Source organism: Carcharodon carcharias, chromosome 13 (genome assembly GCF_017639515.1).
Source record: "Carcharodon carcharias isolate sCarCar2 chromosome 13, sCarCar2.pri, whole genome shotgun sequence".
In the NCBI taxonomy this organism is placed as follows: domain Eukaryota; kingdom Metazoa; phylum Chordata; class Chondrichthyes; order Lamniformes; family Lamnidae; genus Carcharodon; species Carcharodon carcharias.
The window spans coordinates 21,815,596-21,831,665 of record NC_054479.1 but is presented as its reverse complement, the minus strand read 5'-3'; the positions used below and the strand labels follow the sequence as shown (position 1 = coordinate 21,831,665).

At 42.2% G+C, this 16,070-nt stretch overlaps 1 protein-coding gene across 2 annotated transcripts in view; it reads left to right on the top strand.

Annotated features, from left to right (window-relative positions):
• pole (polymerase (DNA directed), epsilon) overlaps window positions 1-16,070 on the top strand; it is a 138,117-nt gene that overhangs the window by 100,227 nt on the left and 21,820 nt on the right. For both annotated transcript variants that reach the window (XM_041203159.1, XM_041203158.1), the window contains 3 exons: window positions 6,231-6,356; window positions 7,529-7,661; window positions 14,006-14,189. In XM_041203159.1, coding sequence (XP_041059093.1) covers window positions 6,231-6,356; window positions 7,529-7,661; window positions 14,006-14,189 — 443 coding nt within the window. The remainder of the gene's footprint in view (window positions 1-6,230; window positions 6,357-7,528; window positions 7,662-14,005; window positions 14,190-16,070) is intronic.

Below are 16,070 nucleotides of genomic sequence, written 5' to 3'. Positions count from 1 at the left end.
ATACTGGACAAAAAGAGAGAAAATGGAGTCCAGGCTGGAAGAAATTAGTTCCTTGCAGAAAGAACAGGTTGAAATAATGAGTCTACTAGGGCAGTCCTGTTTGAGACTCTTGGGAAGGAGGTAGAAGTGAGCTGTGCGAGTTTGGAGACAGTGGAGGGAAGCTCTCCAGGAAGGTGAGATCAATGACAGCCTGGAATGTTGATTTGATACTTGGTGGTAGCATCATGGCCCAAATGTTGTCAGGAGTGACCACCACACAGCCCTCTTGGAGACAAAGTCCCATCTTCAATGTGAGGCCATCCTCCATTGTGTTGTTTAGCATTGTCATGAAACCCAAACTTGCCCTGTTGAACTGAGGTCAGGAACGTCAACACCTGATGGACCTCGGGCTTTCTGCACATGCGCAGGCTGGTAGCAGGCTGCACTTGCATAGTTCTGCAGTTGGTAAGTTCTTCAGGCCCAGCACGCCTGTGCATAGAGAGAGAGGGGAAAGAAAGGTGCAAAAATCTGGGTCAGATGACTGGGAGCAAAGTGTCACGGAAGAGTAGTGTCTCAAGTAGGGGACAGGGAAAGGTCCCGAAAAGAGAAGAGGGGTCTGGTTTAAGGTTAAAAGGAAATTGTAAGTAGAAGACAGAGACAGGGGAGAGAATCGGCTCCCAGTTAAGTTCAGTTAAAAGAGAGGAGCAGGGAAACAGACTCCAAGGTGGAGAAAGGGCTGCAGGGAGCAGACTTTAAGTAAAGAGGGCTCCGGAGAAGCCCTGGTAATTGAAGAAGACCATCGGAACAATGGTACCCCTTTTGCAGCAGTAGTGTTCAGCTCGGCCTGGCTGAAGAGCTGAAATTGTGCTTGTGATTTGGTGCTTGAGTCAGTACTCGGGAATCCAGGGAATGGAATCTCGGGAGGCAAGATTGAGACCCTGCGTGGTAGACCTTTGTTGAAGCCGTCCAAGTCAGAGCGACTTTTCAGAGAGAATTCAAAGACAAGATCTTCAAATATGAAGATTGGAGTCTCTCATGAGAGAGACAGAGTTTCAATGAGATTGTTGACTCACAGCGTTACTGACATCTGGGTGGGTTGTTGAGAAATCCACAGAATCTGTTATGGTCACATTGGCATTTATTGTGCAGTGTAGAGTTTGCCTGTTAACTCATAATAACCCTGAATGTTAAAGTATGAGATAGATATTGTAACTTGTTTTATCTTTCTGCTCTTGTACACTAAAGGTTATTATTGTTTATTCAAAACCTGTGGAACCTTGTGACTTCATTTGCTGAACAAGCATCTTAATTCTCAGCTTTAAGGAAAACATTACTGGCCCCTAATCGGATCTTATTGACAACTTGGAAGTCTGGCCAAGGATCATGACAGGCACCATGACCACATTAACCTCATGGCCTGCTATTTTCATTACTCTACCATTGCCCTCAAGCTAAGGAACCAACCATATGAAATAGGAGCAGAAGTAAGCCATTCGGCCCCTCGAGCCTGCTCTGCCATTCAATGAGATCATGGCTGATCTGTTTGTGTTTCGAATTCCACATTCCCATCTACCCTGAATAACCTTTGATTCCCTTACCTAATAAGAATTTATATCCCTCTGCCTTAAAAATATTCAGTGACTCCACCTCCACCACCTTCTGAGGCAGAGTTCCAAAGTTGCAAGGCCCTCTGAGAAAAAAATTCTCCTCTTCACTGTCCTAAAACAGCGACCCCTAATTTTAAAACCACGAGAAAACATCCTTTCAATGTCCACCTTGTCAAGACCGTTCAGGACCTGACATACTTCAATCGAGTCACCCCTCACTCTGCTTAACTCCAGTGGAAATGAGCCCAGTCTGTCCAATCTTTCATCATAAAACAACCTGCTCATTCCAGGTGTCAATCTAGTAAACCTCCTCTGAACTGTCTCCCACGCATTTACATCCTTTCTCAAGTAAGGCGACCAAAACCACACACAGTACTTGAGTTGGAGGAGGCGATGGCATAGTGGTATTGTCACTGGACTAGTAATCCAGAGACCCAGGGTAATGCTCTGGGGACCCAGGGTTGTAAAAGCCCATCTGGTTCACTAATGTCCTTTAGGGAAGGAAATCTGTCGTCCTTGCCTGGTCTGGCCTACATGTGACTCCAGACCCACAGCAATGTGGTTGACTCTTAAATGCTCTCTGAAATGGCCTAGCAAGCCACTCAGTTGTAACAAACCGCTACAAAGACACAAAAAAGAAATGAAACATGGATGGACCACCTGGCGTCGACCTCACGCACCAGAAATGACAACGGCAGTTGCAGCCCAGTCGAATCTGCAAAATCCTCCTTACTAACATCTGGGGGCTAGTGCCAAAATTGGGAAAGCTGTCTCAGACTAGTCAAGCAGCAGTCTGACATTGTCATCCTCACAAAACTATACTTTATGGATAATGTCCCAGACTCCATCACCGTTATTGGGCATGCCCTGTCCCACTGGCAGGACAGACTCAGCAGAGGTGGCGGCACAGTGGTATACAGTTGGGAGGGAGTTGCCCTGGGAGTCCTCAACATCGACTCCAGACCCCATGAAGTCTCATGACATCAGGTCAAACATGGGCAAGGAAACCTCCTGCCAATTACCATGTACCGCCCTCCCTCAGCTGATGAATCAGCGATCCTCCATGTTGAACATCACTCGGAGGAAGCACTGAGGGTAGCAAGGGCACAGAATACACTCAGGGTGGGGGACTTCAATGTCCATCACCAAGAGTGGCTCGGTAGCACCACTACTGGCCGATTCCTAAATGACATAGCTGCTAGGCTGGGTCTGCAGCAGGTGGTGAGGGAACCAACAAGAGGGAAAAACATACTTGGCCTCATCCATACCAACTTACCTGCCGCAGCTGCATCTGTCCATCACAGTATTGGGAGGAGTGACCACTGCATAGTCATTATGGAGATGAAGTCCCGCCTTCACATTGCGGATACCCTCTATCATGTTGTGTGCATTACCACTGTGCTAAATGGGATGAAGTTTGAACAGATCTAGCAGCTCAAGAGTGGGCATCCATGAGGCGCTGTGGACCATCAGCAGCAGCAGCATTATACTCGAACACAATCTGTAACCTCATGGCCTGGCATATCCCCGACTTTACCATTACCATCAAGCCAGGGGATCAACCCTGGTTCAATGATGAGTGCAGGAGGGCATGCCAGGAGCAGCACCAGGCATACCTAAAAATAAGGTGTCAAACTAGTGAGGCTATAACACAGGACTACTTGCATGCCAAACAGCAAAAGCAGCAAGTTATAGACAAAGTTAAGCGATCCCACAACCAAAGGATCAGATCTAAGCTCTGCAGTCCTGCCACATCCACTCGTGAATGGTGGTGGACAATTACTGGAGCCACTGGAGGAGGTGGCTCCACAAATATCCCTATCCTTGATGATGGAGGAGCCCAGCACAGCCGTGCAAAAGATAAGGCTGAAGCATTCGCAACAATCTTCAGCCAGAAGTGCCAAGTGGATGATCCATCTCGGCCTCCTCCGAATGTCCCCAGCATCACAGATGCCAGTCGTCAGCCAATTCGATTCACTCCACGTGATATCAAGAAATGGCTGAAGGCACTGGGTACTGCAAAGGCTATGGGCCCTGACAACATTCCAGCAATAGTACTGAAGACTTGTGCTTCAGAACTTGCTGCATTCCTGGTCAAACTCTTCCAGTACAGCTACAACACTGGCATCTACTCAGCAATGTTGAAAATTGCCCAGGTATGCCCTGTAAACAAAAAGCTGGATAAATCCAACCCGGCCAAATACCACCCCATCAGTCTACTCTCCATCAGTAAAGTAATAGAAGGGGGTCATCAATAGTGCTATCAAACAGCACTTGCTTAGCAATAATCTCACTGATGCCCAGTTTGGGTTCCGCCTTAATTTGCTACATCTACCCAACCTTGATCTCTCATCACCACACCCCTTATTTAGTTTGAAGTCCTCTCTACTTGCCTAGTTTTGTGGCTCGCTAGAACACTAGCCCCAACATAATTCAGGTGTAGACCATCCCAGCCCCCACTTTCCCTAGTACTAGTGCCAGTGCCCCACAAACTGGAACCCACTTCTCCCAAACCAGTCTTTGAGCCACACATTTATCTCTCTAATGTTATTTGCTCTATGCTAATTTGCACGTGCCTCAGGGAACAATCCTGAGACTATTGTCGAAGGGTCATGAGGACTCGAAACGTCAACTCTTTTCTTCTCCGCCAATGCTGCCAGACCTGCTGAGTTTTTCCAGGTAATTCTGTTTTTTTTTTAATCCTGAGACTATTAGAGACTATTACTTTTGAGGTTCTTCTACTTAATTTGGTACCTACCTCCTCATACTGACTATGCAGAACTCTTTCTTTGACCTGTCCATGTCATTGGAACTACGACAACCGGATCTTCTTCCTTCCACTGCAAGTTCCTCTCCAGCCCTGAGCAGATGTCCCGAGCCCTGGAACCAGGCAGGCAACACAGCCTTCTGGACCCTCACTCTTTGTTGCAGAGAACCATGTCAATTCCCCTCACTATACTGTCTCCTACTACCATTACATTCCTGTTTGCTCCCTCTGCTTGAGCGGTTTCCTATACCATGGTGCAATGGCCAGCCTGCTCATCCATCTTACAGACCTCCCTTTCTCCCACAGTTTGTGAGCACCGCAAACCTGTTTGACAATTGCAAAGTCAGAGACTCCTCCACTACTGTCTGCTCAGTCCCTTTTTACCTGCCTCACTCACAGTCACATCCTCCTGTCCCTCACCGCTGACCAAAACAGATGACCCCCTTCAACAGGGTGTGGACCATCTTCTGGAACAAAGTGTCCAGGTTTTCATCCCTCCCTCATGTTGCACAGTGTCTGCAGTTTGGCTTCCAGTTCAGTAATCCTGATCTGGAATTCCTTGAGCTGCTTACACTTTCTGCAGATGTCTTTATCCTGGATCGCCTTGGCATCCAAAAAAATCCCACATTTCACAGCTGCAACATAACACCTGTCCTGCCATTGTTACTTATGTTATTTAGTTGTTAATTTAATTAGCTTCTTAATGAACTTAGAATAATTCCTATGTATACTACACCTCTTTCCCCCGTGCACTGCATTCCCATGTGAACCTAATTCACTACTCACACAGTCTCCATCTCACTTAGGTTTAGTCTCTTGTCTCCTCTCATTCCCCCTACTGGACCTGGTTCAATAAGGAGCATGTGAGAGGGAGCACCTTAAAAATGAGGTGCCAACCTGGTGAAGCTGCAACCCAAGACCACACGCATGCTTAATAGTGGAAACAGCATTTTACAGACAGAGCTAAGCAATTCCACAGCCACCAGATCAAATCAAAGCTCTGCAGTCCAGCCATATCCCATTGTGAATGATGGTGGATAATTAAATAACTAACCAGAGGAGAAGGCTACATTAACATCCCCATGCTCAATGGTGGCAGAATTCAGCACAGTAGTGCAAAAGGCAATGCTGAAGCAGTTGCAACAGTTTTCAGCCAAAAGTATTCGAAGGCTGCATGCTCTGACAAATACCCAGCTGTAATACTGAAGACTTATGTTCCAGAACTAGCCCGGCCCTAAACGAGCTGTTCCGATACAGCTACAACATGGCATTTGCCTGACCATTTTGAAAATTGCCCAGATATGCCCTGTCCACAAAAAGCAGGAGAAATTCAAACTGGCCAATTACTGCCCCATTAGCCCACTCTCAATCATCAGCAAAGTGTCGGAAGGTGTCACTTACAGTGCTATCATTCAGCAGTTCAGGAATGTGACTTGCTCACCAATGCTTAGTTTGCTCTCTGCCAGAGCCATTTGGCCCCTGACCTCATTACATCCTTGTTCCAAACCTGAACAAAAGAGCTGAATTCCAGAGGGGAGGTGAGAGTGACTTAACACCAAGGTAGCATTTGACCGAGTGAGGCACCTAGCAAAACTGAAGCCAGTGGGAATCAAGGGGAAAGCTCTCCACTGGTAGGAGTGGTACATAGCACAAACATTTGTGCCATGCAAAAAGGAAGAGAGTTTTTAAAGTGCTTTTTGAGGGAAAGGGTGAAATGGAACTTGAGTGTCAGTGCTGTTTAACTTCACCTGTTGGCCAGAAAGTGATCATTTGCTTTGATTACAAAAAAAAGCACTACCACCAGGGTAACCATCCAAATGGGCTCGATGTGATTTGGTACAGAGGGTGCCACACTTATGTGTTTTTATTTTACATAGACTGGTAGCAGAGTTTAAAAGGTTGGGTTCATCAGTGATCTATGCCAATTTCAACCGTATAATGCTGTGCACCAAGAAGCGGCGGATTGAGGATTCAATAGGATATGTGGAGTACATCACAAAGAGGTAATGTCTGCATTCCTACACAAATAAGCCTTTTAAAATTATCCTGAGTGCCTTAAAGCCAAATATAAGAAAAATGTCAGTCAGTAAGTCTATTACCAAATTTGGTAAATATTTTTCCTTTTGAAAGAATCTGTACTTTTTAAATTGAAGCTAAAACCATTAATATTGTAGTTCTACTGCATTGAATTTGTCAAATAAAAATATATTTTTTAAAAATTAATTTTATGCCATGTAGCATTCTTCCTACTCAGGTGGTATCATTGTAGCTTTGTAGCTGGTCTAATTGGACTGTAACCTGCATATCCCTAACCCCAATTCCCAGGCTCCAAGTGTTTCCGGCTGAGATGTTTCAGTTGGCCATACCTGTACATCTGAGACAAGTGGGTTTCAAACAAACCCACTGGATTTGAATATAGAATCTGTACGTACAGTTCAGAACAGAAGCAAATTGTCAGAGATACTTGATTATTTCAGGTGACATGTTAAATTATGACCATGTTTGTTTGCTCAGGTCAAAGTAAAAGATGGAATGATAGGAGAGTTGTTCAATATTCATTCCTCAACTACTACCACCGGAAATAGCTTTTATAACCATTTGTTTATTTGCTTTTTGTGGGCCATTTGCTGCCACATTTGCCTACTGAACTGTGACCACTTCAACATCAATACATTAGTTGCAAAAGGCTATGGAACACCCTAGGGATATGAGACCTTGTGATATAATGACAAATCTGTTCTCTTTGCCTTTAATGTACTCTTTATATAATCACTCAACCCTTGTGCTTATTTGAATGATACATTCTGACATTCAGAGCAACTGAGGATTGGAGATGAACTGTGATATTATATAAACCTATTGTACTGCTACAAAAATAATTGGTTTCAGCAGCAATTTGTTCACATTTTCCAATTACAGACACATCAATTGTATATTTGTAAGTGTCTTTCAACTGGGTTGCGTATTAATGTAATTCGGTAACAGAGCTCTGAAACCTCGCCTTAGCTTTCTCCGATAACCTGTTAGTTTGTCTGGGAAATTTAAAAACCATGAAGGTTGAGATTTCCAGCATTTTGGGATTGGAATCCTAATGAGTAAGGCTAGGATCATGGTACTATACATGAACTAAATGGAATGTTTGAGTAATTCATTCTTTTTGTTTACAAAAATATAGCATCCATTCCCGTGAAATTTTCCACTCCCTCTCCATCTCGTTTTCTCACTGCTGGGAGTTTCTGCTTTGGATGGACCCAGCCAATTATGGTGGCATTAAGGGTAAACTTCCTTCCAGCATTCTCAGTAGAGAGGTATGGGACTCTTCCTTTGCTCTAAAGTTGCTGGATGGTATTTGTAGATAATGGCCACAATTGTAGATATTTTAAACTTGAGTAAAAACACTAGCTACATTGGCACAAACATAAGTAATGAGTAAATGTGTGATTTTAGTAACTTGGCTTTTCAGAGATCTGCATTCAGTGTTATCAAGGATTATTTAGAATGTTGGCATTCATGCACTATCTAATGAGGCACACTTAAACAAATACCCTTTAGGGTTGTGCACTCCTTTTAATTGTTCTTCTCAAATTTTGCTTTCACCATTATTGACAAAGCTATAAACACCTAAGCTTGACCCTTGCATTATGAGATCTGCCAGATTGTTTACAAAAAAGAAATGAAGGCCCAGAACTTCCAACCTCTGGGGTTGTGTCCATAAGGTCCCCTCAAAGTCTCTACACATAAACTACAAGGGAATTTCCCAGGAAGTTCAAACTTGCGATGGGCAATCACCCTACACCACGAACCATCTAATACCCCAATTTAAACCGGAGACTTCAGATGGTTCCAATTGTCTTAGCAGAATAGTTATCCAGGAAAAGTTAGAATTAAAAACACTTCTAACTCCTGGGTAACTATGATACTGATGGGATCCAAGCTGGTTGATGAAGCTGAAACCAAGACAAAGCTTTCCTTTATTGAGAGAGTTTATTGAATTGCTCAGTCTCATAGCTCTCCTCCCACACACCTAGTGTCCCAGCTATCCTTTATTATATGTGCGCAAAGGCAATTAATACCCATCACCTGTTTCTCTTAATTGTAATTGACATGACAGTAACAATGTAGCTGACAAGACGTTTATACCCCCCAGCACACTTACCTTTCCCAGGCTTCTCAAAGATCTTTAAACTGCTCTATGGCAGCTGGTGCCGTAAAAAGGGGGCGGAACTTCCTTTACCCTGACGCTGCTACACTAGACTGAAGGCCTCAGGAACCTGCTGTGCTGCACGTTTCTGAGGAGGCCTGAGTTGGAAGGTTGGATGTGAAATGTGCAGCTCCTGACTAAGATAAGTAAACAGGAGCAGAGTAGCAATCTGACTTTGATTGCCATACCTCAAAAGTTCTGGCCCAAAAAAATCTACAATCGTGCTGCTAGATGTTGCAGGGTTCAGGACCTGAAAATTTTGTGTTCACCATTATTGTAGGAATACACAACTTGAACCTAAACCCCAGATGAATGTTCGATTTTCTGAGACTCGATTCACATTAAGATAGGGGATGATTAGCTAGAAAACTTAATGTTGCAATATCCACAGCTGATGCAGGGAACCTGTAGAATGCCCAGTGTTAAGTATATGATGCTGTATTTAGCGCCTGTCAATTGGTCCCATATGTACCAACCTGAAAGTGGAAAGAATACATTCTGCCAGTTGTTTGAATAACTGCCAGTTGTTTGAATAAGTTGCAGTATTGATCAAAAACCATTTAACCTTTTGCTTACCAAGATCATGATATGAATAGATGCAAAGCTGTATCTCTCAACGTTAATTTATTCTCCTAACTATACATTTGCTTATCAGAGTGAACATCTCAGGCACAGTAATCTGATATAGGAAATGCAATTGCACTGCAGTAGCTAGGATCAAATTAGATTACAGACTCTCAGCTCAATTTGAGAATACTGGTCTTGAAAATTATGCTGTGTGTAATCTCTCATAAACAAACAACTGATATTAATCATATGCTCTCAATAGCTTGGTATCAATTTTGAAAAAAAAATCTTTTGATTTTATTCCAGAAATGGTTTTATGCCCATTTCAAATTGATGATTTTGTTCATTTTGGGGTGAATATGGCATCGAGGACTCTTGTGGCCCAGCTGGGTCCCCACAATAGTTGTTTTTGCAGGAACCTGGATGGGAGCTCGTGCTCTGATCAAAAAGACCAAATTTGTGTAAATTGAAATGCGGCTAGAAGATTTGTCAAGTTTGAGCTAGAGGGAGAACCTCTATGAAGAAGCCTCACTATGAAAGACAGTTCTGGGATTACAAGTTATCAGATTGGGAAAGGAAAATAACAGAATTAAACCCTCGGACAATAAGAATCACTTTGGAATTTTTGGTTGTGTTAAAAGTAAAAGGGAAAATTCTGTCCTATAGCTTAAAGTATGAGCTGCCTACGAAAATAGAGTTTAATCAGTGTTGTTTTTAGTTCATTGCAGTAAAAGTTACAAAACTTGAAGTCTTGTGCGATCGTTTAAGTTCGTCTCCAGGAATTCAAATTAGAGGCACAGGGCATTGCTAGAATACTAGATGAATACCTTCAATCGGTGTTTACTAAGGAAGAGGATGCTGACAAAATATCAGTAAAAACAGATGATAGAGTTAACAGATGGGGTGAAAATTGATAGGCAGGTTATGCGTAGAGTGAAAAGTTGCCTTGTCCAAAGGGTCCTTTCCCAAGTTGTTAAACGCAGTGGGAATGATGATAGCGGTAGGGCTTGTCATAAACTTCTAACCTTCCCTCATGCTGGGGCGGTTCCAGAGGATTGATGTGTGGCAAATATGACACCCTTATGGTGCATAACTATCTTTCTAATAAATGCAGGCCAGTCAGTTTAACATCATTGGTGGGTAAAGTTTTCAAATCAATTATCAGGGAAAATGTCAACAGGCAGTTGGAGAGGTTTGAGTCAATTAAGGAGACCCAATACAGACTTGTAAAAGGCAGATCATGTTTGATTAATGTAATGTAATTTTTAAATGAAGTAACAGAGAAGGCTAGTGATGGGAAGATTTTGAGAAAGCGTTTAACAAAATGCCACATAACAAGCTGGTTAACAAAATTGAAGCTCATGGAACAGGAGGGTTGCTGTCAGCTTGGATTTTAAAAAATTGGTTTTGAGGGCAGGAAACAGTGAGCATTGATAAATGGTTGTTTTTCAATCTGGAGAATGGCATTCACTGGTGTTCCTTTAAAGCCAGTGCTAGGACCTCTGTGCTTTTTGTATTCCAATATCCAAATAATATGTGTGCACATTTTTATATATATCACACACACAATAATTTGTATTTTGGGATACTGTGTAAAATTTCAAGATGTGATACCAAAGTATTGATGAGGATGATAGTAATTGACTAAAACAGGACTGAGATAGGCTAGCAGAATTGACAGAGAAGTGCGAGGTGATGCATTTTAGCAGGAAGGATAGGGGGTGATAAAATAGACATAGGGCAGGATTTTTCAGCCCTGCCAACCAGTGGGATCTTCTGCTCCTGCCAAAGTCCATAGACTTTTGGCTGGTTCGCTGCACCCACCACGGCAGGACCAGAAAATCCAGACCTTAGTGACACAATTCTAAAGAGTGTGCAGGGACAGAGGAACCTCAGGAGTTCATATGTGTAGATCTTTGAAGGTGGCAAGAGGTATTAAGAGAATAGTTAGCAAAGCAAATGGGTCCTTGGACTTCATATGTAGTGGTATTGAGTACAAAAGCAGGGAAATTATGCTGAAAGTTACAAAAGTTCTGATTAGGCCACAACTAGAATATGCATCTAGTTCTGGCCACCACACTTCAGGAAACAATGTGAGGGCCCTTTGAGAGGTGCAGAGGAGTTTTACCAGGGATGAGGGCATCAAAGGTTGGAGAAGCTGGGATTGCTCTCCTTAGAGCAAAAGAGCTTGATAAAGGTATACAAGGGGTAGAATTTTTCATATGGCAGGCATGCTCGGTGGGCGTAGAGCCTCCATTTTACGTGGGCGGGCCAATTAAGGCCTACCCAGTGTAATACGCATGCTATAGTGCTCAGCGCTATCTGTGTGGAGGAAGAGTTGGGGTCAGCACTCTTTAATGCTTGCGTGTGAAAAAGCGCTTCAATTTCCCTAGGCACAGAGGTTTAGATAAGGTAGACTGAGAAAAGCTATCCTCATTAGCTGATGCCAAAAGGACAAGGCGACTCTGATTTAAAGTTTTGGGCAAGAGATTGTGGGGGGAATATGTGAGGAAGAAAATTTTTTTTTAATGCAGCGAGTGATAATAACGTGGAACTTGGCGCTTACCAGGTTGGTGAAAGCAGAAATGATCACTGATTTCGGAAGGAAATTGGATAGGCACTTGAGTGAAATAAATTTGCAGAGCTAAAGGAATAAAGCAGAGTAACGAAACTGACTGGATTGCTCTACAGAGAGCTGTCATGACTCAATGGGCTGAATGGCTTCCTCCAACGCTTCAATGACTTTGTATCCAAATTTGACGGCTGACTGGATATACAATTTTGAAGGGGCAATTTCAAAAGAATGAGGAAAGGGTTTTTAGTTGGTTCAATGGGAAGAATGTTGGAACACCCAGAATATAAAGTTGTTACCGAAGCCAAATTCAAGAGTAATTTAATAGGAAAGGGATTATCAAAGATAAATTGAGAGCCTTTAAGGGTGTTACATGAAACTAGGATGAAAGCTGTATGAATGCAAGGAAATTCGCACAGATTGAAAGCCAGTTAGTGTATTTATTTTCAATCAAGATGACAGACATAACAATATAGCTGCCTATACAATAGTATTGTATCACTAACTGTCAGGGCAATGTAGCTGATCATTAGGAACAAGTTTAAAGATTACCCATTTGAGAATAATCTAGTGGCTAATGGTCACTATAGGTTTAGAAGGGAGAGTTGCTGACTTCGAAAGCCCGTGATGTAGTATACCTGCACTTTGGGAAAGTCTTTGAACGTCTTGCATTAGTGGTTGCTGCACAAACATAGAGCATTGGATATGCTTGATAAAATAAGTGAAGGAAGAATTGGTTGCAAGAGAGAAAGTAGTAATTATTAGGAAAGTAATTTCGAATGCAAAGATGTCCAGAGGGAAGTGTGCCTGAGATCAGTGCTGTGATGCCACTGTTTCTCATTTGCATAAGTGACCTGAATTCAGAAACTTATATTGAGAAATGATAAATTAGGAGAGAACAGCAATTAAACCTGATAAAGCAGCCAAAGGACTACAAAAGTCAAAGTTTGCAAGATGAAAGAACTGTGGCAAATGTAACTTCGGACTGAGATGTATAAGTTGTTGAACATCGTAACAAAACATAGTAATCGGTTTATACAGAACCAAAGGAATAATTGAAATACATCTGATGGACTCAACACTGGCTATACCTTATAGCAAGCAATAAAGCAAGCAGAATGCTGAGCTATATTACCAATCCAGTAGATTATAAATAAGGTTGTCCTGCTGGAGCTGTGCAGTGCTCCCACATTGATTGTGGTCACTAAGGCACCAAAGAAACATCCAAGCTCTGAAAACATTGTAGAAAAGAGACACTTGGCCAATTGAGAAAAAAATCCTGACTCATTGACACTAAAGATGAATGAAAGGAATCCTTCATAAGGCTATGTAAGATATTTGGTGAAATAGAAGAGGCAAATCTGGAGTATAATTTCAGGGTGTAACCGCAAATTTGAGAAAGCAAATTCAGGGTTGATGTCAGGCCATATTTCTCTGCACATAGTGGTTGATACCTAAAATGAGCTCTGGGTATACTTATGGATGCAAAAAATCTGGAATAATTCAAGAGGTCAATTGGATGCTTTGAGGGATGTTAAGGTTTCAGTAGAAACATGAGTTGGGAGGGAAAATGGTCCCCTTCATCTGTCCTTAACTTTTGAGCTATTAAAAGAAATTGCTAAGCTGCTGTGGGTAGGTAAAGATCAGAAACCAGATGCATTCTTACAAAAGAGAACCAACCCAGCCAACAGGACAAAGCAGCCCACTTGATTGGCACCCCATCCACAAGCATTCACTTCCCCATCACCGATGCTCAGTGGCAGCAGTGTATACCATCTACAAGATGTATTGCAGGAACTCACCAAGCCTCCTTAGACATCACTTTCCAAACCCACGACCTCTACCATCTAGAAAGACAAGGCGAGCAGACACATGGGAACACCACCACCTGGAAGTTCCTCTCCAAGCCATCCTAACTTAGAAATATATCACTGTTCCTTCACTGTCACTGGGTCAAAATCCTGGAACTCCCTCCCTGAGAGCACTGTGAGTGTACCTACACCACATGGATTGCAGCAGTTCAAGAAGGCAGCTCAACACCACCTCCTCAAGGGCAATTAGGGACAGGCAATAAATGCTGGCCTAGCTGGCAACACCCACATTCCATGAATGAATTTAAAAACTGCTTTTAAAATGATGTACATGGTAATCCTGTATTGCAAAAATTATTCAGCAAATAAGCTGTAAAGGAAATGTCTAAATTATGACAATTATTGGTTAGAACAGTAAATGCTCTGTTAATTAACTTTTGAGTCTCATTGTCAAAAGCAGAAACTAACAGTGTGCAACATGTGATGATGTGTTATGACAAGGTGGAGAATAATAAAGAAACAAAGGAGCATGGTGAAGATGACAGCAATGATTTTGAAGAGGTTCATTCTGAAGTTGAGGAAGATGGCACAGATGTCGAAGATCTTTTGGACAATAACTGGCATATCATGCATTATCTGCCACAAGCATCCTCTTGTCAGAGCTACTTCCTCATGATTGTCTCAGGTACTGTAAATTTCAAGTCTGTAGGCCTATGTATGTATGTGTATCTATGAACATAGATTATTTATATAAAAATATAAGATGTGATTTTTTTTAAATTATGGTTAACCTCATAATTAAAAAATTTAATCAGTTCATTTAGGCTTTAATCATATATTTAATTTGGGTATTTCCTTCAAGTTTGTTTTAATGTTGTTGCTATATTCATTCAAAGTTTGCAACACAGCCTAAAAATTGCCAGTTTTTTTTTAGAAAAAAAATACAATGGGCATAAAAATTGATTTTTATGAACCCAATGCAACTTTATGTAGAGCGCCCAACGCCAGAGACCGCCAAAACCAAACACCTTTGTGACTTGCATTGGTGAGGTCATCACCCACAGCATGAAGTCATCACATTCAGGGATTCTGCACCATTGGAGTGAGAGAACAGGAGGATAGGAGAGGAGGAAGAAGGGGGGAGGAGGAAGAAGGTATTAAAACCAACCTGACTTTTGCGTCCCTGTCACATCAAGGTTGCTGCAAACTGGGAAAGGAACAGGCTTTACTAAGTTGCCATTGCTGTACCAAGGCAAGTGGGCTAAGGGTCAAGATACTGGATGTGAAGCCATCTGATGCCAGGAACTGTCTGGTATTAAATCAAACATCTGGCCTCCTAACTTTGTGTATTTATTTATCTGATACATTGTTGAACTATATCGTACATACACAAGCACTGAACCAGTAGCGTGTTTGCTATTGAAGAATGTTGTTGCCAATTACTTTCATGACCATAAAGTGCAGTAATTCATTCTGACAGGTACGTGCATGCATTTTTTAAAAGTTTTATAGTGCTTTTATTTCAGTTTGCCATCATCTACCTCTGCAGTAGCTTATACCTGCTAAAAATCTGGTTGGCAAGAATCCGCTTTTCATTTGGTGTTTGCAACATGAATAGAGGTGCAAATAATTTCTGTTTGCAACAGCATCCAGAAAGTTTGTTCATCTAATGAGTTCAGGCAAGCCCTATTGTTGACAGGCAGATTCACAGTAGCAATAGGTTAAACATTAAGGTGTCTATTTTTTTTAAAAATACCCAGACCACACACACAGTATAAGCATTCAGTACACAGAAACAGGAAATGCTGGAAAAACTCAGCAGGCCTAACAGCATCTGTGGAGAGAAAAGCAGTTAACATTTCAAGTCTGAAACAAATAAAAAAAACCTGGAAAAACTCAGTAGGTCTGACAGCATCGGCGGAGAAGAGTACAGTTGACGTTTCGAGTCCTCATGACCCTTCAACAGAACTGAGTAAAAATAGGAGAGGGGTGAAATATAAGCTGGTTTAAGGTTTGGGGTGGGGGGGTGCGGTTAGTTGTTGGGACAAGCAAGCAGTGATAGAAGGAGATAACCAAAAGATGTCAGACAAAAGAACAAAGAGGTGTTGAAGGTGGTGATATTATCTAAAAGAATGCTAATTAAGAATGGATAGAAGGACAAACAAGGTAGCTCTAGTGGGGGTGGGGTGAAATAAGACTAAAAGGGCATAAAAGGTATAGATAAATGATCGGTGGAATACATTAAAAATAATGGAAATAGGTGGGAAAAGAAAAATCTATATAAATTATTGGAAAAAACAAGGAGGAGGGGGAAGAAATGGAAAGGGGGTGGGGATGGAGGAGGGAGTTTAAGATCTAAAATTGTTGAACTCAATATTCAGTCTGGAAGGCTGTAAAGTGCCTAGTCGGAAGATGAGGTTCTGTTCCTCCAGTTTGCTTTGAGCTTCACTGGAACAATGCATCAAGCCAAGGACAGGCATGTGGGCAAGAGAGCAGGGTGGAGTGTTAAAATGGCAAGCGACAGGGAGGTCTGGGTGATGCTTGCAGACAGACCAAAGGTGTTCTG